The 26,002-nt window shown below is 39.7% G+C and overlaps 1 protein-coding gene across 1 annotated transcript in view; it reads left to right on the forward strand.

The window, feature by feature from the left end:
• eepd1 (endonuclease/exonuclease/phosphatase family domain containing 1) overlaps positions 1-25,589 on the forward strand; it is a 26,359-nt gene extending 770 nt beyond the window's left edge. Inside the window, exons 1-7 of the mRNA XM_031754106.2 lie at positions 1-377; positions 10,562-10,613; positions 15,580-15,690; positions 16,270-16,404; positions 20,166-20,304; positions 20,421-20,615; positions 23,638-25,589. The exon at positions 1-377 is cut by the window's left edge and continues 770 nt beyond it. Coding sequence (XP_031609966.1) covers positions 1-377; positions 10,562-10,613; positions 15,580-15,690; positions 16,270-16,404; positions 20,166-20,304; positions 20,421-20,615; positions 23,638-23,828 — 1,200 coding nt within the window. The 3' untranslated portion in view covers positions 23,829-25,589. The remainder of the gene's footprint in view (positions 378-10,561; positions 10,614-15,579; positions 15,691-16,269; positions 16,405-20,165; positions 20,305-20,420; positions 20,616-23,637) is intronic.
• Positions 25,590-26,002: the final 413 nt, after the last annotated feature.

The following is a 26,002-nucleotide window of genomic DNA, read 5'->3' on the forward strand; positions in this document are numbered from 1 at the left end:
CACGGCCCGTTTAAAAGCATCGAGGACCTGGTAAAGGTGAAGCACATCAACAGCTCGCTGCTCGACAAAATCCGGTTCCAAGTTTTCGTGGAGCGCTCCCGGGCACCCTCCACCAACACGAACGCAGGGCTCCCCGGCACCACCAAGTGTCACCCAAGCCCCTCTTCCTTTAGTCTCGGCAGCGACGACTTGGACCTCCCACCTGGAGGCCCGACCCAGATCGTCTCTGTGCGGCCGAAGGTGGATCGCCCGCTGGGGCTCCGGGACGGGAAGCCCGTGGTGCGCGTGGCCACCTGGAGCCTGCAGGGCTGCTCGTGCGACAAGGCTAACAACCCGGGGGTCAGGGAGGTGGTGTGCATGACCCTGCTCGAGAATGAGTGAGTACCTGCACACACACTCATCACACCGTGGTTACTGAAGCGTGAGCAGATGAGGAAAGCAGCTTATTGGTTAAGTGGTCTCGGACGTGTGCCTGATTCCTGTGCGGAAATCCGGCAAAGGTCAAAATATTTTAAAGCTACATGAAACCCCCAAACTGAATAACTCACTTTATTAAATTCAGTCACTTTTATTTATATCGCGCCAAATCACAATAACAGTATTAATGAATGAAAGTTTGTAAGATAATAAACAAAACAACTCGAGTTTCATTTTTCCCATCACACCAAATGCACACAATGCACAGTCAGCCAGCTGTATATGTGCTGATAGTCATTATGTCAGAGTATGCCAGCTGTGCCACAAACCATACCAGTCACTTAGCAGCAGAAGCTGAAGCTCTTTGTGGTTAAATTATGCGGTGACCTCATCATATTTTCAGATTTATGACTCTTTTAATCCTAAACGGGAGCCTTAACAGGACCTTAACACTTCCTGCAATATTACTGCACTCAGGCCTAAGTTTACTTGTGCAAAAACCTAAATAGTGATTTGAATGATAATCTTACAGGAATGATGGCCCTTTGTTTTGGTTTTCCTTATAAAGACGTGCATATTTCAGACTTCAGTAAAACAAAACCCAGACTGTGAAAAGACTACAGCACACAAAGCAGCTCTTTGCTTTGTGTTATTTGTCTGTTATGGGTTCAAAAAGGTGGAAACAACATTAAAACTACTGCAGAAAGAAAATAAGAGAACATTGTTTAAAAAGAAAAGTTCAGAGTCATGACTTTATTTTACAAAAGCATAAATCTGAAAATATGGGATTTAACAGACTAAACTTAATCCTGACCTGATGAGTTTTTTGTAGTGTTAGATCTGGTTTTATGTCCAGAATAAAACTCGTATCATGCATCTTTTGTATAAAGCCATCAGATGCATATGAAAGGGAAAATGTATCATACAAAAATATATGAAAATTCTACCCCGAGACAGCAGGCGAAAAAGATTATCGGGGCTTTGTGATTGAGGTCAAGCCAGTTTTGTGTTGCAGGGCGACACATTCTCAGATTCCCTGTCAGCAGAGTGGACCGTGGTTCATATTCCACCAGTGAAAATGTTCTTTTAAGCAGAAAATTAACTAAAACTAGAAAGTGCATTTTCTGAAGAAACTGCAGTGTGAATGCTTGAATCTGAATGTATGCACTGAAATGAATTAATTGCTGAATTTTAAGTTAAAAATAAAAATGTTGAATGAGCTGGAAAATACAGAGTTTTTAACCTGAAAACAAAAGTGCAGAACTTTTGAAAGTTGATGTTCACACAAAAGAAGTTGGAAAATAGCTGAAAAGTTTTTAAATTAAAATTTGGAAAACCTAAGAAATGAGAACAGAAAATTTAGAGTCAGAAAACATCTGAATGAATATTAAAAGTTCATATTCTTTGAATCACTGAATGACTGAAATGTGTGATCCCTCCACTTGTATCCACACAGTTTAAAAAGTTTATATCTCTGAGCTTTGAAAGACATGCTGTTGGAAAGAGAACATCGATGGCGACGTTTTGAGGGTAAAATGATGGCTGTAGGGCAAACACTGTGGACACAGCAGCAGTTGAAAGAGAAGTGTTTAAAATGAATCTTGGCACAGTGAGAGAGGGAGCTCGTTAAGCAGGCAGGTGTGAGCCTGGTTGCTATAGTGACTGCACCCAATGGCCCCATACACACGCAGACATGCACCTCACTTTTGCTGCTTAAAATGAACAGAAAAGTCAGGCGAAACAAATCGCTCCCAAATGAAAAGTATAAGTCGTATTGACAAAATTCTTTCACCGTGAGCTGGCAGCAATGTCTAGTCTACCTAATTCTCAGTTTTCATGCCTGTGGAGTTTATTATATGGACGTGGTGACAGTGTAAAGACAGCCTGCTCTTCTGATTTTCAAAGGAACTTTCTGAGCCATTTTAACATTGGAGTCTATGGAGGAGTTGGAGGGAGGAGGCTGTGCTTTGGTGACATTTATGAAAGAACCATAACACCTAGCACAATAGTAAACACATTGGATGAAAGAGGACAGCGATGGCTACGTTTTGAGGGTAAAATCATACCTGTAGAGCAAACGCTGCGGACACAGCAGCAGTTTTAAAAATATTTTAAGATTAATTTTTCGCTCCTCTCACTCTAGCAGTTGATCTGTCTCACTCTAGCCCCAACATTCCGTCCCATACACACCCATTATAAACTCTGAAACGGGTGAAAAACATCATGAAACTTAAACTGGAACTGAAGAAAAGTATAATAGATATTGAAAAGATAAATACAAGTTGAATAGTTAAATGTCTTGTCTTCGTTTTAAAGTTTGAATGGTGGCTCTATGTCAATGTATATGGAAGCAGATACAGTTTGAAAATGAGTAAGTTGAAGGAGAATTTGAAGGGTCTCCCCATTGAAATACATGGGAAATTTTTGTTGGAAAAAGTTGAATAATTTTAAAAATATAAATGTTATAAATGAGAAAAATAGAAGCAGTCATGTCCAAAAGAAGAGGAATCTAACGGTGTTTGAATGGTTTTTCTAAGTTGAACGGTTTTGAAGGAGATAGACTACAAAAAACGTACGGAATATATAAAAATAATAATAAAATAGAAGAATAAAGATTAGAAGAACAATACTGTGAATGCTTTTACAAGCATTCACACTAATAAAGATTAGAAGAACAATACTGTGAATGCTTTTACAAGCATTCACACTAATAAAGATTAGAAGAACAATACTGTGAATGCTTTTACAAGCATTCACACTAATAATAAAGATTAGAAGAACAATACTGTGAATGCTTTTACAAGCATTCACACTAATAATAAAGATTAGAAGAACAATACTGTGAATGCTTTTACAAGCATTCACACTAATAATAAAGATTAGAAGAACAATACTGTGAATGCTTTTACAAGCATTCACACTAATAAAATAAAAATCCATCCATGCATTTTGTTTGGCTTATCTTGGGCTGGATCGTGGGGGCAGCAGCCTAAGCAAGCATGTCCAGACCTCCCTCTGCCCAGCCATCTCCTCCAGCTTATCCACGGGAATACTGATGCGTTCCCAGGCCAGCTGAGAGATATAATCTCTCCAGCCTGTCCTGCGTCTGGCCCGGGGCCTCCTCCCGGTGGGATATTCAGCTCTTGAATGGCTGAGCTCTTCATCCCATCTTGTCCCTGACCCAGAGTGGCCACTACAACCTTCTCTGGCTGAGGACCATGGCCTCAGACTTGGAGGTGCTGATTTTCTTTCCAGGCATCGGTCTGCATTGTGATACGGTGAAAACATAAGACTCTGTGGAAAACCTTTGGGTGTATATAGACGTGAAGACCATGAGTGGCTGTGAAAAATGAGAGTATAGGCAGAGCGCAGCAGCAACTTAAATCAGGCATTAGGGTTTAAATCTCCTTAGTGGCTAGGTTCTTTCTCATGTTCTCTCCTGGATAAATGGGAGGATGAAGTTTGGTAAGGTGTTTAATTGACCCCCCCCCCCCCCCCCCCCCCTTTTTTTTAATATTACAAAAAAAAGTTCTTTAACCCATCTATAGGGCTTCACAGCAAACTGTGTCAAGTACAGCCTAAAGTCAGTAATGGTGTTGTGATCATTGTTATTGAGGAGCAGGAACAGCAGCAGGAGGAGGGCACTGTGAAGGAGACTCAGTATGTTTGCACAGTGACAGTACTGTACTGCTGTTAGTAATCACAAGACCCAGTCTAAGTTTACACACTTCATAGCTTTCCTCCAGGCAAAAGCAGACAGCTACTAGAGTTCAATGAACTCTGTTTTTTTTCACCAAAGTTTGCACAAACTGCACTCGGCCAAAACAGGCTATCAGGGATGTGGTGTTAGAATCAGCTGGCTGCAGTCATCCTGACTATAGGGAAGTAAAAAGAGCTGACTTACGCTCCTAATAGCGAGGTTTATATGGATCAAAGCATGCAAGCTGATAATGTGCCTGCAGATGTTAAAATGTCACTGTTGAATTCTTCTCTCCCTGTTTTTGAAGCATTCACAAAATATGGACCTTGTCTCTCAGTGTCTGTCCAAACAAGATGGGCAGTTCTGTTCTACTGTGACATGCATCTACTTCCCTTCCTGCGTCGACGCTTCACCTCACACAAAATGTGAAAAATCAAACCCTAACATTAAAGGAGAGTAGTGACGACGGTGCACCCAGCATTCTTTAGACAGATCACTGATATTAGAGCTTTGGTCTTCCCTTTAGTTTCTCTTGAACTTCCTGATCCATAATGACTGGATGAGCAGAGGCATGCCATGATTTTTGTTATATGAAAAGTAATTGAATTAATTAATAATGCGTAAAGTAAAGTAGCGTGCCATTATTATAAATGCTGCCTGATATCCTGGACCTAAAGCTCTCTCACGCTCTCACTTTAGGTTTGTTGTGGTTGCTGCACCTCAGTTGTGTATTTGACAGATTGTTGGCTATCTGATAATGTGCACAAGCACAAACATACAGCTAACCAACAAAGAGGGATGAAGGGAATCATATTTCACTCTTACTTTACGATACAAAGGAGCTGGTGGTCTCAACATGAGCCCAGGTCATCACACCTCCACTACCATGCCTGACAGTTGGTATGAGGTGTTTCTGCTGATATACTGTAATATACGGGGAGGAGGGGGGACTTTGGCTTCACACTGCCAAACAGGCCCAGCTTTGTTAGCAAGCTAACCTAACTAACTAACCAACCAAAGCATGTGGGACTGAATTAAAATGTCGAAATTTAATGTTTAAAGATTTTTTGTTATTTTTGTATTTTGGACATTTGAGTGAGATAAAAATCCAGTACTTAAGTTTATTAGTTTATACCTGGACCAGTTTCTTGGACCGGCTCCTATTTTTTCCCCCCAAAATATCCTTCAATCACTGATGTGCAGTGAATATTGGGACAGGGTGGACCTGGTGCATCCTGTAAATCTTGGGAAAAGAACTCATTTGTGGGCTGCTTTTGGACGAGCCCATGAATTTGGACAGCCTTCGTCTCCTGGTTGTGACTTAATCAGCCTTCAAATGTGACGTTCAAAGGATGCAGCCACTGATGCTTCATCGTGTCTTACTTGTGTCTGCATTGAAGCAGCTAATATGAAGTCCTGTTTGACATTATCAGTGGTTGCTACTGTCAGAGTGACACTGACGAGTCTTTATGCAACATTTACTCTTATGCGTATTTTTCTTGCTGTAAACCCAACTCTATAGACTTGACCAAAGAGTCGTGGCTTACAGTTACCAGTGTTGTCCTGATGAGATTGCTAATAGTCAGCTCAGACTGTGGGGATTTGAATCCTTGCCAGTGGAAATGGGAGGATCAGGATCTTAAGCAGCAGGACCGTTGCATGCTCTCAGAGCGATCAGACCTGCAGGGGAGGAAGGGGGGTATTGTCTGTGGGACTGCAGGCTGTTTATTCTGAAAACAGGAACTGTGGACAAAGTTTCTGCCTATAATCCTATCAACACGAGGCTGTTCAGCGTCTCAGGTGGGCCAGTATGGCAGAGCAGTAAAAACATGCAGGTGCTAGAAAAGTGAAATGAAGTCCAGTAAAATTTGGTCTTTTTTTTTTTTTTTTTTTTTACTTGTTATTTATAAGCACTTTTTAAAACAACAGCAACTGATCAAAGCTGTACAGCTAAAAGAATAATGAAAAGCATGATACAAAACAAAGAACACAAGTAAAACAGTCCAAGTTAAAAAAAAAAAATAAAAAAACCAGCCATAATTAGTTTGGGGCAGCTGTCGCTCAGGAGGTAGCGTAGGTCATTAACCAATCAGACGGCTGGTAGTTTGATCCCTCTACTCTCGTCCTTTGGCAAGATACTGAACCCTGATTTGCCCTTGATGTATCCACTGAACTGTGTGTGCGTGTGTGTGCGTGCGTGTTTGTGTGTGTAGCTCGCTGATGTGTTTGACTCATTTTCAGTATTCAGGGTTATATAGACTGAGACCTGCAGAGGTTCATTAACAGGATCAAACACCAATTAGTCTAATTGAGCAGAACCTGGAGTACCATCGAAAACCCACGCAGGCACAAGAGGAACATGAACCTCCACACATACGGTACCTACCCAGCTGGAGTTTAAATCATGAGATGCTCTGTTTCTATGCCATGTGTACAGAATCAGGAGTAAAACAGGGAGCACGAGGGTTCATTTGCATTTTCAGAGACGCAAATTTAACTTAATAATGAATTAAAAACATTGCTATTGTTTTCAACAATTAAATGTTAGTCAGGCACTTTATTAATTTTATCTTAACTGAGCATTCAAATAACCTCTGTGCAATAAACAACATTTACCTAAACTTCTTGTGTTTTCCAGTGATGGTCTGAGAACATCTAAGGCTTTCTAATAAGTTAGAGCTCTGTCTAGATCTTGGGTTGATAAGCTAGCATGACAGACTCCGGCCATTCCTCGACCTGTGTTAAAGATTCTGGCCGTTCGTACGACTTTGAGGTGCTGATTCTTTTAAACATGGACTTCCTGCTGTGATGTTTCTAGGACAAAAGAAATCAATATTTTGATAAGCTTTTAAATAATAATTTACTAACAGGGACTCAGAGAGGCCTAATGATTCATTGGGTTATATTTAGTTGTTTTTGCTCTTTGGTGCTATTGAAATGTTTCCATTCATTTAGTCTTTGGGGTTTTTGCTGGTGTTGTTTATTATTTTTGGTGCTTCTGTAGTAGCTGCATAGTGTATAAGTTTACACCTGAGCAAAATGTAATTCCCAGGAGTAAACACAAATCATTTGGAGTTGCATCAGGAAGGACATCCGGTGTAACGAATCAAAACAATCTGAGCAACCTGTTGTGGCAACCGCACTGTAAATAATAGAGGAGCTCAAAACAGCTTTTATTCTTGGTGGTCTGAGGACAGACTGACTATAGGTATGGAGTTTTAGGGAGCTATTGCATGAAGACTATAAGACTGCAGTGTCATATATACATGCGATCAGTAGACTCAAAGTGTGGAACCAGATTTGCACACTCTTCAATGTTTATTTTTAGTCTTCAGTTGATGCAGATGGGTGTTGTTATTGTCATCGTCCTACAAAGTCTGTTTAGCCGTAGCCAGTAGCTTTCAGATTGCTGTCTCAAATGCATTTGGCTATGTTTGTGGAGTCTAGCTTCAAATTGGCAATCACACATAGAATTATGAAGGACTAAAGTTTATTTTTGTCCTTGTTTTTTTTTCCACAAGGAAAAAAAATAAAATGAGGGAAGTCGATGTAAAAATGTGGATGGGCTGGTGGTGTGTTTGAGCTAGCATTTTGGACTGAGTTTCATCCTCACCCAGGCAGTTTGAGTTCTCTAGAAGACCTGCTGGGGATGGTTATAAGGACCTCAGCTACTTTACACCCTTAATACTTTGAAGGGCCACATTTAAACCACTGCCAGTAAAGGAGGGTGAAAACTGGAACTACCGGTGTGTAGTCATGGATGGATAGATGGAATTGGCACACTGAGCATGAGAGTGCTGAAGAAACAGCTGTGATGTTTATTGATAGCAGCAAAAGTACAAATGGCTAAGATGGTAGCTTCAGCTCAGCTTTTCTTTCTTTTTTTTGGTATGGTATGTATTGACAGCGTGTAGAAAATCTTCACTACAACAGTCACAGTTTATGTTGATTCTTTGAAAACATCACTAGTTGTTGCAGAAATGTCTGGAAACTGCTTAATTTGAGCAGATACCAGGTGTTGCACACACATCTCTCTTTTCCACGTTACCCACAGTTGTCAAATGACTTTGCTGCCGATGAGAATCGGTCCCCATCTTTAAAGGAGAAAGAACTCTGCTCTTTTTTTCTGTCTGACATGAATCCTGTATAACTGAATAAACGTGGCGGTCTGATCATGGCTGAATTCTGCCATGTCATGTGACATGTAGAGGATTTGTGGTGTAACTCAATTCTGACTCCTGACTGACTGCATTACTGATGATGCTTGTATATCCTTGGTTTCAGTGAGGATCAGCTGATGGGAAGCAGCCAGTTTGCAGCTGTAGTACTGAGTTCCTCACCTGTGTTGCAAAATGCAATGCAAAGAAGCTCATGTTCAGAGTAAAAGTGCTGGTGCCTGTTAGAAGTGTATAGCATTTTATTATGCTGACTGTTGATCTGGGGAGTCATTTGAAAAGTAAACAGTTCAATATTTATTGGGCTGTAAAGGCCCCTCCTTCATGCAGTGTTGGCACATTGAATTTCAAACAGCAGTCCAAAGTGTGTCTATAAAGAGTCTTATTTTCTCAGCTGTCTGCCAGTTTGTTAAAAGAAATTGTAAATTTGGCCTAAGTTTGGTCTGTGTTTACTATGCTGAGAGTCTACCATAATACACGACCATCTCCTAGAAAAACTGTGATCTCAGCTTTGCTTTGTACCAGTAAGTCATAAATGCTGTGCAGATACAGTGCGAGGGTAGAAAGAAGAAATGAAATGCTCAGAACTTTTAATTAAGGCTAAAAGTTTTCTTCCATTAATATTAGAAGATTTCTATAAAACAGAGTCATCCGTCACATTACTTCATAGCTAGTAATAATTTTGTTTAATTTTTCAATGTTCTGATAAAATTTATTTTTCCCACACATTGTATGAATTAAACACGTTTTTCTTCAAAGTTTATAAATTTTAATTTACAAATAAGGTCAGTGTTCATGACTCCACCATAAGAAAGAGGCTGGGCAACAATGGCCTACATGGGAGACTTCCAAGATGAAAACCACTGCTGAGCAAAAGGAACATAAATGCTCATCCCAGTTTTGCCAGAAAATATTGTGATGATCTCCAAGACTTTTGGGAAAACCAGGTATTAGGTTTAGGGGGCAATCACTTTTTCAGACCACTGTAAAACCATGTAGTAATGACAGGAGGAATGCCCAAAGTACTTTTTTTTTTTGTCAGTGGGTTTTAGGGCTGGGCGATATAACCCAAAATTCATATCTCGATATTTTTTAGCTGGATGGCGATATAAGATATATATCTCGATATTTTTTTAAAGCCATAAAGTAAGAACAAAAAGAGAGTTCTTAGTCAAAGCTGTGTCCCAGATGTCACACAGGCACTTTTATTAACATACAGCATAGATGTACATGAAAAAAACTACTCAAAATAAATTATGAGCATTTATTAAATAATAATGCTCTATAAATAAAAGAAAACTATGTTGTTTTTGTGCATAACAAAGAGCTCACAATTGTGCAGTCAAAATGTAAACTAACAGACGCTGAGCATAATAACAAAGACAGATTTCACAGCTGCTCTGTTCCCAACTTCTACTGCGTGACTGACAGCCTGGAGTTTGAAATCCTCTTTGTAACCATGTCTCTGAACAGGAGCCATTTATGGTCCTTATACACACACAATACGGTAATATTACGTTGAAGCACAGTACGTATCACTCCGCGAGGCTCCTCGGTAGCCGTAATGCTCCAACAATCCATCAAGCGGTGCAGCTCCGTAGCTTAGCAAAGTCGGACTAAAACATTTATTGACAGATTGCTGAGCGCTGTGTATCACATAAAATCGGTTCGCAGTCATCAAGCACAACCAGAATTCATACAAAAGGCGCGCAGTCAACTTTTGAGAGAATGAAAGGATTTCAGGCCGTGCATGGCGTTAGCGTGGCTAGCTCGTTAGCATGGTTAGCTCGTTAACGCGTTGACGCCGTGCAGCCCCACGCACGGGGCGATGCGCGGTAACTCATTAACGGAGATTTGCCGTGTCCATCTTGTCGCTGCCTGCAGGTGAAGCCATGGGGGAGGAGGGGGAGTTGTGTTCAGTGAAGGAGAGGCGAGGTCGAGTAACGTTGCATAGAGACAAAAGAGAGGCAAACTTGCGGCTCCGCAACTATAATTATAACGTAACACAGACTATATCAATATTTATATCGATATCGAGTCATTTATATAGATATTGTCACAGCTTATATCTCGTATAAAAATATATCGATATTTTTAAAAAACTCGATATATCGCCCAGTCCTAGTGGGTTTCATTATCATGCCTTTCTATCAGGTTTTTCAAGTAATTATTTCTTTTAAGAGGAGTTGGGTAAATAATGGATATGTATGTATATGATGGTACATGTAAAGGTACATTTTTAAAAAATGCATTCTCTCTCTTATTGCAGTATCAAGTTACTGGCAGTGCAGGACCTGCTGGAGCACGAGGCTGTTGATAAGGTAAAGTGGAATATGGATTACACTTATCCCAACTTCTATTATAAATGAGATGACTTGCGTGCACGGGCAGCAAGACTCAGAATTGTGACAGCAGCTTCTCTTTGTGTATACTCTGCAAGGTTTTGTCCTGCAGAGGTTCAGTGATGGAGAGGATCATAAAGTTGATTGGGTTACAGGCATGTAGGGCCTTCCATGTGGTTTAAGTACGCCTGAGTTAAAAATACTCTTGTGCTCTCGCTCCCAGGACTGACACCTTCAAATTTTAGTTTATTTTTTCCGTCACACTGCTGCCAACATTAGCACACATTTCATTCATTCATTCATGTCATTACTGATTTCTCGTAGCTTATATTTGTCATATTTCCTTTTAGTGAATAACATAATGATTAGCAACACATCCTGTCTCTTCTCCCCCTCGTTGTCACTGGTTATGGGCCAACTTGTAACAAGAGGGGGCTCGTCTGGGATCTAATTCATTGTTGGAGACGGTTTGCGTTGTCATCTGACTTAAGCTCATTGTTCTGATGGAAACTGTTTTCACTCCTGTCTTGGAAGGAGTCTGTTGGCTTGGTCCGCTCTGTGTACATTTGGCTTGTGTTTTTTGGTAGTCTTTTGTCATAGCTGACAGAGGAGAGACGTTTCTCTGGACTGGTCACTGTCAGAGCTAGGGGGTAGATGTATTTATTTGGGATGTTTCTGGCAACTATTTTCTTAGTTGACTAAACGAGGGAAATAAATTAGACTGCATAACTGACTAGTCTAAAACTAAGAAACACTCAGACGTCAACTTAAGTTTGAGAACCGTTTAATAAACAATATTTAAAAACTCTGAAACCATTTATCACGTTCTTCATGTCACTTAACTGGGCAGCACCTCACATCGTGTGTTATGAATATTACACATTAAACTCCAAACAGAAAAAGGAAGAAAAAATAAAATAATAAACTAATGTTAAGTTTGATATGAAAACTATACTATAGCGTTACTATAGAACAGAGGTTCCCAAAGTGTGGGGCCCGCCCCCTGGCGGGGGCGCAGAGCCATTGCGGGGGGGGGCGCGGTATGAAAAGGAAAAAAAAAAAGCGCTTGGACACTGTGGACAGGTTTTTGACGGGGCTCCCACATAAACGCAAAGCAGGAGATGAAGCATCGCCAAATATGTTTCCAAACCAACTTCCTTCCAAGCCAAAGACTAGAAAATATGGTGAAGCATATCTTCCCTTTGGCTTCACCTGCACAAGTGCCAAGGTAGGTCTCCCCTGCAGAATTAGTTTCCCTGCGTCAGGAGCAGCGCTGGGCTCTCCAAATCACGGACAAACAGTATCCCACATTCTTGATTTTTAGTTCACAAACACTTCTTGTAATAACTAACTACTCCTGACATTTTGGACATGTTAGCTCTTTATGCAGTAAAGTTACAGCGGGATACAAATAATATCAGGCTGATCCTGCCGTAATTTGTTCCCCCGGTTCAAATCACGGACAAACAGGATCCCACAGCTGTTTATGTGTTTAAACCCGTTTTGCACAGAGAGACATTTTTTGAAAAATGTATTGATAGCAATGTTGAAAATTATTACACAGGAAAAAAACAACTACACGTAAAATAATCACACCGTGACGCCTCTGCCTTTCTAAATGGAGGGACAGTAACTGCGTGTGTGTATGTAAGCGTGTAAAACCTGAAGATAGTCAGAGACAAAATACTGTTAATCTATCTGCCATTCTGCAATTCATCTCATGTAAACAATAACGTGGCGCACAGCGTGACGTGAAAAGAGGCACATACCTTTGACGTTGCGTGACGAACTCTGTAATCCTCGTCCACACGTAAACGCAAAAAAGGAGTTTTAAATAATCTCCGTTTTCGGTGAATCGCAACGCCGTTTACGTGTTGACGAAAAGCCCAAACGCATAAAAACAGCTGAGTTTTCAAAAATACCCGTGTAGGTGTGGACGCAGCGTAAAAGAGTTAGTAGTTTATTTTATTACTACCTGTAATTTATTGCCGTTTACTTGTATTTGCTTAGTTGTTTACTAAATGTTTGAGGTGTGAAATAAACCGCAATGGAGCAAAATATGGGTGTGTGTGTTTGGAGGATGTGTTTGTGCGGGGGGGGGGGGGGGGACTCCATTTTATCTAAAAGACTTCGTAGTACCATGTCACTCCAATAGAGCACTTCACTCTAGGGATACTGGCTTGCATGTAAATTATACTTCTTCAGGAAATCTACATCGTAACTCATGCTTTAACTGGAACCCCATCCTATGCCAAAACCTTCTATATAACAGATCGACGCATATCACAAGGACTTGAATGCCATGGAAGGTTGTGGTATAGTGATAAAAGGAACTTCTGGTTTTTATGCAAGTTAGAATGTGGCTTTCCAACAGAGGTCTAAATCAAGCTTTGGTTGCGAGGATATTTAAAAGTAGAATGGGAAGCAGAGCCTTCAGCTTTCAGGTTCCTGGTCTTTGGAACCAGCTCCCAGTTTGGATTTGAGAGACAGAAAACATCTCTGCTTTTAAGATTAGGCTTAAAACGTTCCCATTTGATAAGACATATAGTTGAACTCCAGCGATCCAGCGATGAATCCTCCCCTAGCTACTCCACACAAGGCCTAGGGTGCTAGGGGGCTTCCCATGATGCACTGATTGTTGCTTCTTTACTCACATATTTCACTCACTATGTGCTTACATACCACTTTGCATGTCATCATTCGTTATTATTAATCTCTGGCTCCCTCCCATCACCTCAAACCGGCTGCGGCAGATGGCTGCCACTCACTGAGCCTGGTTCTGGCAGGTTTTCCTCTTGCTAATAGGGAGTTTTTCTTTCTCACTGTTGCCAATGGTTGCTAAAGGGGGTCGTTTGATTATTGAGGTTTTTGCTGCAGGGTCTTTTTCCTTAAAATATAAAGCACCTTGAGGTGATTTTTGTGACTTGGCACTATACACTACCAGTCAAAAGTTTGGACATACCTTCTTATTTAATGGTTTTTCTTTATTTTTACTACTCTCAGCATCGTAGATACAAACTGAAGACATCAAATATATGAAGAAAGATCTATGGAATTATGTAGCAAAGAAAAAAAATGATAAATAACCCTAAATATGTCTTATATTGTTGATTCGTCAAAGTAATGCTTGACGAATCTGACGAATCTTGCTTTGTTGACAGTCCTGCAGACCCTCGGCCTTCTCTCAGTCAGCTTCATGATGTAGTCACCTGACATGGTTTCACCTCACAGGTGTGCCTGTCAGGGCTCACAGTCCGTCATTACTGTAAGAACTGAAGGTCAGTCAGTCCACAACATTGCTAAAACTTTGTCTCCAAGTGCAGTCGCAAAAACCATCAAGCTCTACGATGAAACTGTCTCACATGAGGACGCCCCAGGAAAGGAAGACCAAGAGTCCCCTCTGCTGCTGAGGATACATTCATCTGAGTCACCAGCCTCAGAAATCACAAGTTAACAGCAGCTCAGATCAGAGCCCAGATAGATGCCACACAGAGTTCCAGTAGCAGACACATCTCTACGTGTTCAGAGGAGACTGTGTGAATCAGGCCTTTATGGTCAAATAGCTGCTAAGAAACCACGACTAAGGAAAAGCAACAAGCAGAAGAGATTTGTTTGGAAAGAAACACAAGAAGTGGACATTAGACCATCTGTGCTTTGGTCTGATGAGTCCAAATCTGCGATCTTTGGTTCCACCTGCCGTGTGTTTGTGTGAGGCAGAAAAGGTGAACGATGGTCTCTACATGCATGGTTCCCACCGTGAAGCAGGAGGAGGAGGTGTGATGGTGTGGGGGCCTTTGATGGTGACACTGTTGGGGATTTATTCAAAACTGAAGGCAGACTGAACCAGCATGGCTACCTCAGCATCCTGCAGCCACATGCCATCCCATCATTTATTCTTCAACAGGACAATGACCCCAAACACACCTCCAGGCTGTGTAAGGGCTCTGTGACCAAGAAGGAGAGTGATGGAGTGCTGCACCTGATGGCCTGGCCTCCACAGTCACCTGACCTAAACCCAGTGGAGACGGTTTGGGATGAAGGCAAAAGGACCAACAAGTGCTCAGCATCTCTGGGAACTCCTTCAAGACTGTTGAAAACCATTTCAGGTGACGACCTCATGAAGCTCATCGAGAGAATGCCGAGAGTGTGCAAAGCAGGAATTAAAGCAAAGAATGGCTTCTTTGGAGAATCTAAAATATAAAACATGTTCGGAGTTATTTAACACTTTTTTTTATTTACTACATAATTCCATATGTGTTCATTCATAGTTTTGATGCCTTCAGTGAGAATCTAAATAGTCATAAAAAAACCCCATTAAATGAGAACGTGTGTCCAAACTTTTGACTGGTAGCGTGCATATAATTCAACTGATATTTACTTTAATAACTCTGTGTGTGCGTGCGCCTGTTTGAGTGATTTAAAATAAGATTTCATATTGTTTGCTATTAACTGCTGCTCAAGCATTAAGTATAAGTTGACTTTAAATTGAATGTTGAATTGAAATCCTGATGTCTTACTTTGAGAAAATAATATAAAATACTCATATTCAAATCTGAAATAATTTCATTTTTAAATTTCAAGTCCTGCAAGCTGGCTCTCTTTTAAGTTATTTCGAAGCAGATTGGTAGAAGATGACACTTAATACTTTTAAAATGTTTTTTTTGTGTGTGTATTACCTGTTTGCCATGTTGGTATTTAAATAATTATCTATTTACAGTCTCTTTAGATAATTTGGGTTGGCTGTAGCTCAGGAGGTAGAGCAGATCATCTCTAATCAGAAGGCTGGTGGTTTGATCTCTGGCTGCTCCAGTGTCCTTGGGCAAGATACTGAACCCCAAGTTGCTTTAGATACTTTGTGCCAGTTTCTTCCAGAGTTTTACAAAATGTTAATTTGCTTTTTAGTTAGGTTTGCCTGTTATTATATTACTGTCTTTATGTGTTGCAGTTCTGTGCAGAGTTAAATCAAGGAACACTTGCCAGTTTACAGAAGTGGAAATGGCCACGAGGGCTGTGGAAAAGTGTTGTGTCGGAAAAACCCACCGGACATTCCAGCAAGGTGGGTTTACCGTTGGCAGCTGTTACAACAACACTTTAAAGTACATTGTATCCACAGGTGGACGCAAAAATAAATCAAAGTCTAAACTTTGCCGAAGATCAATCAGTTCAGTTTTCAATTCCCAGAAATCGATTTGAATAATTTACCTGTTGAGAGTTTTTAACATTTTTTAACTCTGTCTGCACTGATGCTAAACATAGATTGTGACTGTTTCTTAACCACTACAGTTTCTTTTATTATCTAGAACTGTAGTAGTACTGCAGTAAAACTGTGGTAGTACTACTGCACAGAGACTGATCTTTCATGCGTAATAAAGATGAAATGATCTTTTGTGAAAATAGCAGTGACCCTTCAGCTCTATTACCAGCAGCTCATTACCGTCAATGCTTACACTCTACTGTTAAAAAGAATCAGTCAGCATCAGTAAACTACATCATCTAAAATGTTTATGTAACTGACCTATGAATAGCTGTGATTTATTAAATCATAAATGGAGTAAGAAGATTGACTTGAAAGTTTATATTAATTTAATAAACTTTTGAAAATGTATCTAACACTAATACATCTCTCTGTTCACAGGGAGTGAGCTACTCGGGTTTTTTGTGGGATAGCTCATCAGGAATTGATCTGAAGGATGCCCTCGTCTTGGAGTCTCCTGCTGCCAATGGAAATGGGAGTCATATACACCATCCACTCTATATGGCTCACTTTTTAGTAAGGCTATAATGTATTGTCATTGAATTCATGTGTGTTTGGTTATAAACTATGGAACGCCAGGACTGCCATGATGAATTACTTAAATACACCATTAAATAATTAATTAAATGTGGCAATAATTAATTAAAATTGGAATTAATTAATTAAATAGTTATGACACATGTAATTAATTAATTATTGACACATTTAATTAATTATTTAATGATATATTTATTTATTTCATTTTGGCAGTCCTGGCGCCTGGCTGTCACCATGAATTTATTTTATCTGTCAGCCTCACCCATCAAACTCAGGGGGCGGGGTTAACGCTGATCGACTCAAAACCATTGCTTTGGCCTGGTGGCCATTGTTTTTAGCCCACAACAACCGGCAGAACTGAACTTTGAAAAACCCTGTTTGTGTGTCACCAAATACAGTTTTAATATTTTTTTTAGCCTTGAATGTAGTGGTTTAATCTTCATATGTGTGGTCGGTTTGTCAAGATACAGCCTCTTTGCAAAAGTGCTTCGATGATTTCGGAGATGTCTGCCCAGTCTCACGGCAAAGCGTGGGATAGACCCGCTCGCCTCGCAAGCAATCGAGCTGTTGTTGCGCAGGAACCGGTACACAGCTGTAATAATCCCCGCTGACACGGACTTCTTTTACTGAGGTTATATTTATCGGGGTGTTATTTCCTGATGTTCGTATGTGTCCCACGTGTTTCAGTCGCCAATTCTGAATTATAACTAAGATTAAAAACATGTTTAAGGAGGAGAGAGAGCAAATAAATTCGATTAACAGCTGATCTTTGGGTTTTTGTTCAGTAATCAGCGTGACCTGTGTATAAACGCATAAAAGAGAAAACGTTGGTGTTTCCGTCATGTAGTAACTGCTGGCTTTAACTGTACAAAGGTTGTTCGACACTATGAAACACATACAGACTTCGTGATGTTCGGCTAATATTTTTATTGTGAATATTAATCATGAGGGTAAACGGCCCTGTACACCACGGAGCGAGGTCAGCATGTCCACGATATCTTCAGCTCTCTGAGTTAACCCAGAGTTTCACAGCTGACTATCAAACTGTCATCTACGAATATGTCACGGGTCATATCAATATGATTTTACAGAAAAGCATCCTTAATACTGCCAACTATTCCAGAGACGTGGAAATCTACAGCATAAAGAACACAAAATTATAGCAGTCTAACGCAACACTGTAACAGAGATGAACGCATCAGTTTGTCGCAGATCAAAGTGGAATGAAAGTGATTGGTTGAACAGGTGTTCGTGATCTGTGTTTTCTGCATTTTCATCAGTGTAAGAGACTCAGCAGCAGATTAGAATAACAGTTATACATTTAATAAATTACCAAATGAATCCACGATCGAACCTGTTCCGACAATTTGAGTTTGTATTCCCTCAGCTGCAGACTCGCTGCTGTTTAAATGTTTGAGAGGAAGATTAGATATAAAGCAAACGTCAAACATAGACTCAGTCTGCGGTCACATTTGATATGAGGCCAGCACGTAAAGTGGCTGTGTCCTGTTTTAAGATCATACATGTAAAATTGTTGTCCAGCCGCTCCGAGTTAACTGAAGTTAACTTGGATAAATTATAGTTAAGGAGTATCACAGATAACACCCACGTGAGCTGTGTGACTGTTCACCACTACACTGAAATCAGTAGGCTATTACTGAAATACACGTGCTATTTCATATAAATAGGGAGGTCCTACTAACATGTTTAGTTTTAAAGGACACCTTCCTGCCTTTAGTCTCATTCATGAGCAGTATTAGTTTTCTTCTAACATCCAAAAGTCTGCACGATGTGTTTCATAGTTTGTAACAAACCTTTGACAGTTAAACATAACATGACCGAAAAAGCAAAAAAAATAAATAAATGAATAAAAAGAGAGAGAAAAAAAATCACACAAATTATATGTTAACCTCATTTATTTTTAGTTAAGTAAACTCTAAAAATTCTAACAGACAGCTGGTGCTTAGAATACAGTTGAATAACTATTAAAAAACAGATGATATAATATTTCTGTCCAGGTTGCAGTCTGCATTATGAACATGTAGGTGGAAACTCTGCTCCTCTCGGTGGAAATGCGCCTTCTCTTTCCTCTTTGTATAAAAACATTTTAAAAGTGAGTTTAATCTCAAAATTCACTGTTAAATCCGAAACACAACAGATAAAGAAAAGCGAATAGTTCAGTCTAACACATGTGCCAGTGAACCATTGAACGTCTGTAAAACTCTGCAGTTATGAAACATAACTTTAATTTGAGCCAAACCGATTTGCTCAGTTGTAAATAAAACAGCGAAGTAAACGTGACCCGACAGACAAAACCTGAGTGAATTAAGTCCAGCGTTTAACCACTGAGAGCTAAAACTCAGGTGAGGTTTCAAAGCTGTGTGCCGGTGATTGGACATCAGCCGCTGATAAAGTGGGTTTGCCTACAAAGTGCTCTGTAAGGAAACAAGCTCCAGCAGCTCTGCGCTCGGGAGAAATACTATATTTACTTATCTTATGCAGAAAAATGCGCTGACATTGCGTTATATCGAGCACCGGCTGCCCAGTTAAACTGTGACGATCACCAGGTAACGTGGGCGTGTTTTTTGAATTAGCAGCAGGTGTTAAACAGCTGACAGGTGAGGAGGAGGATGCATACAGGTAAACTGAGGGTCTGCTGCGCTGATCGCTGGTTTCGTGAGAAAAATGTCAGCTCGTTCTTTATGTTACAGAAGCACAGACACACAAGACCAGGCGGGAAGAGACGATCGTTCGGTGAAAATGAGAATATGCGAATGCAACATGTGGAACACGGAGAGTGGAATATGTAAACAAACCGGTTAACGTAACCCCCTCGGTGCCCTCTGCATGCTGACTGTTAGCAGAGCAGTGAAATCTCTGAAAACATCTGAGCACTTTTGCAAACATGTTCTATGTTGACAACCTGACCAGACATGTGAAGATTACGGCGCGACATTCGCGTGTAGTTGGTGACAGAAAAACGGGGTATTTTAAAACTACACCACCACCATTGCTGCCTGTAATTTGAAATGCATTCTGGGACACCTGGCTGCCTCAAGTCTACAGAAGCAATCTATTATCTAGGATCGACCTGTTTTGACTTACTATGCACGGCAACCAATCAAATGTTAGAGAAGCTGCATGGGCAGCGTTAACCCCGCCCCCTGAGTTTGATGGGTGAGGCTGACAGATAAAATTAATTCATGATGAGAGCCAGGCGCCAGGACTGCCAAAATGAAATAAATAAATATATCATTAAATAATTAATTAAATGTGTCAATAATTAATTAAAATGTGAAATACATAAATAATTAATTAATTAAATGTGTCAATAATTAATTAATTACATGTGTCATAACTATTTATTTAATTAATTAATTCCAATTTTAATTAATTATTGACACATTTAATTAATTATTTAATGGTGCATTTAATTATTTCATTATGGCAGTCCTGGCGTTCCATAATAAACAACAATTCAATTAATTTTATTTATATGGCACCAAACACAACAACAGCTGTCTCAGAGTGCCTTATATAAAAGACCCTGGAATAATGAAGAGAACACCCCAACAATCAGATAACATCCCTTTGTAATTGTTTAGAATACACTGTATCTGAATACTGGTTTTCTTAAACCTCCAGAACTAACACGTGTTTGATGCACTGCTGCATATTCCTTTGGTTTTTTTTTTAAGGATAAAATTTTAAGTGGTCAAAAAATTGACTTTTTCTTTTAGATCGGTTCATTTGAGCTGACAGTGGTGAACGTCCACATGCAAGCCCCTGCTTCACCAGAGCAGTCCGGTGGCAAAAACCAAAACTCTGATGAAGCCAAGTGTCAACGCCTCCCTCCCAGCATCCAGGGAACACTAAAAGGTTAGTCTGTGAGGTCGGACCACTCGAGTCCGCACGTGTCAGACGCCGTAGACGGATCAGCAAAGTTTGACGTCATTTTTGACATCTTGTCCTATTTTCCATTTCTTTCTTGGCAGGTGAAAAGGATCTACTAGTGTTGGGCAATTTTGGTTGCTCTCCTCAGAGCTCAGAGCTGGACACACTGAGAAAGGAGAAATTCTGTCCCCTGATTCCATCCACTCAGTTCACCAACATCACCACCTGCTCACCACAGGGCACCCGCTGCTTGGACAACATCTGGGTCAGCCGTTCCCTACAGAAGATATATTCAGGTACATGTACAGTTGTGTTTGGACGATTGCACAGGTTAAAATTAAAAACTTCTCTTAGGTTAGTTGTCTTGATACAGTCAAGTTTCATATTAAAGGAAAAATAATCTGTGAATTCATTCAACATTCATCATATCTCAAGTTATTTAGCTCCGCTCAGTTTTATTCGTGTCGCATTAATTCAGAGCAATAGTCGACTAAGTTTAAATTAAAAGTGCATCTCAGGAAATTAGAATATCATGGAAATTCTTTTTTGTAATTTAATCAGTGAAAGGTTAGACTTGATATGATTTTTTTTCAGCTTTATTTTAAATTTTGGTGTGTTCAAATTATTATTTTTATCATTATTATTATTATTATTATTATTATTATTATTAGTAGTAGTAGTAGTAGTAGTAGTAGTAGTATAAGACTTTCAAGTTTGAGTAAATTACTATTCAGACATTAGTCTAACTTGTCTGGTTCAGTACACACAGTCACAGTGAAGGCTGCTGAATGGACAGCTGTCCAGCTGACGAATATCGACATTCCACATGGAGGGAAAGCCACAGAGGATCTGTGCTGAGAAGGCTGATTGATTTCAGAGAGCTATAGCAAAGCTTTTTAATCAGAGGTTGACTAGAAACTAAAAGTATGGTAGGAAAATCTGTATAAGCAAAAAACCAAAAGTTGATTTCAGGAACTTGACTAGGCTGAGGGTGGTCTTAGCAAATCACGAGGCACCATGCACAGATGTCTTCAGGAAAGAGGCTACAACTGTCACATTCCTAATATCAGGCCAATCCTGAAAAATAGAAATGCTTATTATCTGAGCTAAAATGAAAACATTTTACCATCCTGTTGCTGGACTGTTGGTCCAAAGTCCTCTTTTCACCTGAAAGTAAGTGTTGCATAGAATCTGGAGAAAGAGTGCAGAGACACAAAAACCAAGACGTTTGAAGACCAGTTTGATGTTTCCACAGTTTGAGAAGAGATTAGATGATAGTTGTAAGTTTGATAACTTCATGACCGTTACTGCAGGAGGAATAGCAACTCTTCTGAAGTCTGAGTGGATGGACGAAGGATGCTTTTAAATTCATTTCAGTTTTATTTTTATGGTGTCAAATCACAACAACAGTTCCCTCAAGGTGCTCTGAGACCATGCCATAACCACACCGGTTCTCAGAAAGGCCTAAAAATAGCCAGTTGTCCACCTAAGTGGACATGTTTTTTAAAAAAAAAAAAGAAAATCAAAAAACTTTTTTTCATGCCTAAAGATGAATAAAAATACTTAAGAAAAAATCCTGATTAAAGTTGTCATAATTCATGCATGAAAGGGTTCATGAATATTTGAAAGTTATTAAATTAAAATGGTGAAAAAAAATGATATTTTTCGTAATGTAATTTTTTCAATGGAAGATGGAGACCCTGCAGTGTTAAAGAATACCCCGAACAATCAGAGAATTCCCGTCTGATCCTCTGAATCGAGCCAGTGAGAAGCAGCCACAGCCAGTTGTGGCATGATAGAAGAATCTAGGTTAAATAGTCTAGATACACTGATATGAAGTTTTAAAGATAAGTGGTAATGTCGAAGTTGACTCTGTCTTGTACAGTTTTGTAAAAAAGTCAAATAAGTAAATAAGCCGAGTACACCTCCATGATTCAGTAGCTTGTAAAACCAACTTTGATTCTTTGTTCTGTCTTGTTTATTTCTGTCTTTTTCTGACATGCTTACTATGACTGCTGGTTTATGCATGAATGGCAAATAAAGAACTTTGAACTTTGAATTTTAGCCCACTCAGTGTTGTTTCAGTTTCTTGGAGGTTAGAGGGTTTTCATTATCCACAGCTCCAATTTTTTTGAGGTGCGTTTTAGAAAGATGGAGATTTCTCTTGGCGACGCTTCCAAACAAGCCGTACTTGTTTAGTCTTTTTTCTAACTATCAGGAACTCAAACATATAACATGCTAACTTATGCCTGTAAAGTTTTAGATGTAGTTCTTGGGTTATTAGTTAGCGCTGCGTGTTTTTGGGGGGTGAATAAACTGAATTTGTGTTAACACACACCTGAGCCATAGCAACAAATTTACAATAGAAATTGGTTAAATCTACGCTGTAGGTGTGTCAGAACTGCAAACCCTTGTGAAAGTGTGTTGTGTAATAATGTGCACCTCCCTACACAGTGGCAACAGTGTCAGCCACTCACATAGGCTACACTGTAGGCTCTACATAGGTTCATCACAGAAGGCCAAGTCGAGTGTTGCTTTTACAGGAGTGGTCACACTTCAATTCAGTTTAGTTCTTTATATTGTATATTTATATTGTACATTTAAGACCCTACAATAACACCGAGAAAATCCTAACAATGAGCCTCTATGAACAGGGGGAAGGAAAAACTCCCTTTTAAGAGGAAGAATTGAAAAGAAAGAAAGAAGAAACAAAAGTCACACAAGCAACTAATGATTACATGTATAGTGGTGTATAAACTACTCATATAAAACAAGTAAAGTGAGGTTTTTCATTAACAGTCTTAAAACGAGGCTGACTTTAGTTTCAAGTCTGGTTAAAAACAGGTCAGGTTTTACGCCGATTTGTTAGACTTGAACACAAGCTAAATGTTAAGTCAGTTCTCAGGTCCTTTACATAAGACTAAGTGTGCTCTGGAGTTCACCAAACCAATTTAGGTCAAATCAGGTCTTCAAGTCTAAGCTTGGTCTAATCTGAGTGTCAAATCATCAACTTATCAAGGTATTTAGGCCAAGGTTGCCAAGACAAGTCTAAGCCTAGTTAAAAGCAATTTGAGGCCACACTTGCACCTGAGTTATTTAGACTAGAAGTTTGAGTCTCAAGATAAAAATAATTACGAAATAAATATAAAAATGTATTTTAAACAATGTGTAAAGTAGAGGCTACATGGTTACTTTTCAAATGTATGATGAATGTGATGCAGTTTTATAGAAGCTATTGAGTCAAAGTTTGGTGCATTATTTGTGTTGCATGAAGTTCTAAGTATCTCCTGACTGTCCTTGTGTCCTTTGTTCTGACAGGCCACTGCAGGGTGGTTCGGGAAGGCTTAACTAACCCCTGGATCCCAGATAACTGGTCATGGGGCGGTGTGGCCTCTGATCACTGCCCTGTGTTTGCAGAATTTTATGCAGACCTACCTCCTAAGGAGCTTAGCAGACCTGGTATGGCAGTGGTGGACAGGGGAGACATTCTGCCCAAACATGAGCGGTGACATCAGCTGCAGTCAAGACAGAACTGGATGACATGAAAAAGATTTGAACCTTTCAGGATTCTACTTTATCTGGGTTTGCTGTGGTGCAGTTTCCTACAGAATGTGAAGAAGTGCCAAGATTGCCTTTTGGGTTTCAGGTTATCAATGTAAAATTGTAAATGAGAAATATTCAAGCCATAACAAATGTTTAGACAAAAATATGATGTATTTTAAAAGAAATGTGCCAAACATTTTATATATGTATAGAAAAATAAAAATAAATTGATAGATGTTCAAGGTCTGTACAAACTCTTATTGATACAGTTTAAGCAGCATCTGTATGACCCTGCTCTCTTTATAGGCGCTGCTGTGTCCTTCATCTTTTATATTTCACTGGAGAGTAAGATTCAGTCTCAGCTGCTGAGCTCATGAAGGCTGTGTGCTTAATTATAAAGTGAAGCTTGTGTGCATGTGAACTGCCATACTTCCCTGAGATGGCAATAACATTGCCAGGCACAGTGACATCACAGGGCATTGCTGCTGCCCTTAAAACTGGTCATTAACCACCTTCACAATACTGCTTTTGAAATTAAACAGCTGACTAACACAGACTTGCGTTATACTGCTCAGCACGATGCACACACAGTGTTTTAAAAGCACTGTTTATGTGCACGGACGCCTTTCTGGGCTGCTGTTGCCGACTGGCTCACCTGGCTCTTTCATTCTGCTTTGGCACACATCGCTGTTCTCTCTCAGCTCCTCTCTGCCTCCACATCCTGTGTGCTGCTCAAATAGGGGAGGCATGATCTGATGATGATCCCTAACTGCATTGGCCAGCCTCCTCTGGCACTGCCCCCTGAACCCACTGCACCCCCCCTTCTTTTTGTTGCCCTGTAACGCAGAAGACAAAGTGGGGGATATGGTATATTTTACCACATGAGCTTTGAGCTCTTTTTCAAGTCTTACTGACCTTATTGACCTTACTGACAAAGCACTTTACACAGCAATCAAATCAGAAATTGACTCTAAGCAGTCATGTGATCCCATGACAGCAGAGATGAGCTAGTGATGATTGGATAACTCCTCATGAAGTGATTAATGTGTTGCTCAATAGTGAGACCTGCTGGATTTAAAAAGTTACTGCAGCCAACCTGGAGAAAGAACTTGGCCCATGATTCTGATACCAGGAGATCAAATCTGTGACAAATAATCCTGTTTAGATAACCATAAAATACAAAGTGAAGTGCATGTATTCCAATTAATTTATTATAACAAAATGAATATGGTTGACTAATACAGTATATCTAATATATCTGTTTTGTAATGGTCTAAGGAGCTTGGAAAGAAGAATATTTTGTGATGAAGTATAAGTGAAAAGCATGAAATAAAAATGAAAGTTTTATTAAGGAAATATAAGTGCTTGTCACAGTGGGAGTGATTGTACTTGTGTGTGAGGAGGAGAAGGTTTACACACATGTCTGCAAATAAAATCATGTCAATTCATGTGAACATAAAGAAATGAGTCCATGAATTGGAAAGTAACTCAAATTACAACTGCGCAAAAGCGGGAACGGGAACGATACACGCACCGATAATGGGTGTGGCTAGTTGTGCTCAACGACCGTAGATTTCTACAGGTTGTGCTTGATACACTCGCCGACGTTTTGATATGGTTTGACCCATCATTAGCAAATCCCCCCTCTGTTTCTTCATCTTCCAGAAGCTGTCACTACAAAAAATGTCAAATTCACTAAACTTAATAAAGATTTCCCAAATCGTAAATGTGTCTTCCCTTTTAATCTAGCTTTTAAAATAACAATCCTCCATAAACTTAATGGAATGGAACCTCTGGTCTCCATGACAGGGACCAGTAGATACCTGTAAGAGAAATGGGTGTGGTGTTTAAAGCCAGCATAACTCCATGTCATATATCCTCCTCCATGTCTATTTTAACATTTATTTCTTTAATTTTTATATCAGAATCACATTTATTGGCCAAGTATAAGTGCAGACACATACAAGGAATTTGGTTCCGATAGATGGTGGCTCTCAAGCACAGCAATGTAAATCTCACACACACACACACACACACACACACACACACACACACACACACGTATCTATATATACATTACACATACATACACATACATACACAAAACTGTGTAAACCAACTATAAATAATTAATCTAAAC

Source organism: Oreochromis aureus, linkage group 22 (assembly GCF_013358895.1).
Source record: "Oreochromis aureus strain Israel breed Guangdong linkage group 22, ZZ_aureus, whole genome shotgun sequence".
In the NCBI taxonomy this organism is placed as follows: domain Eukaryota; kingdom Metazoa; phylum Chordata; class Actinopteri; order Cichliformes; family Cichlidae; genus Oreochromis; species Oreochromis aureus.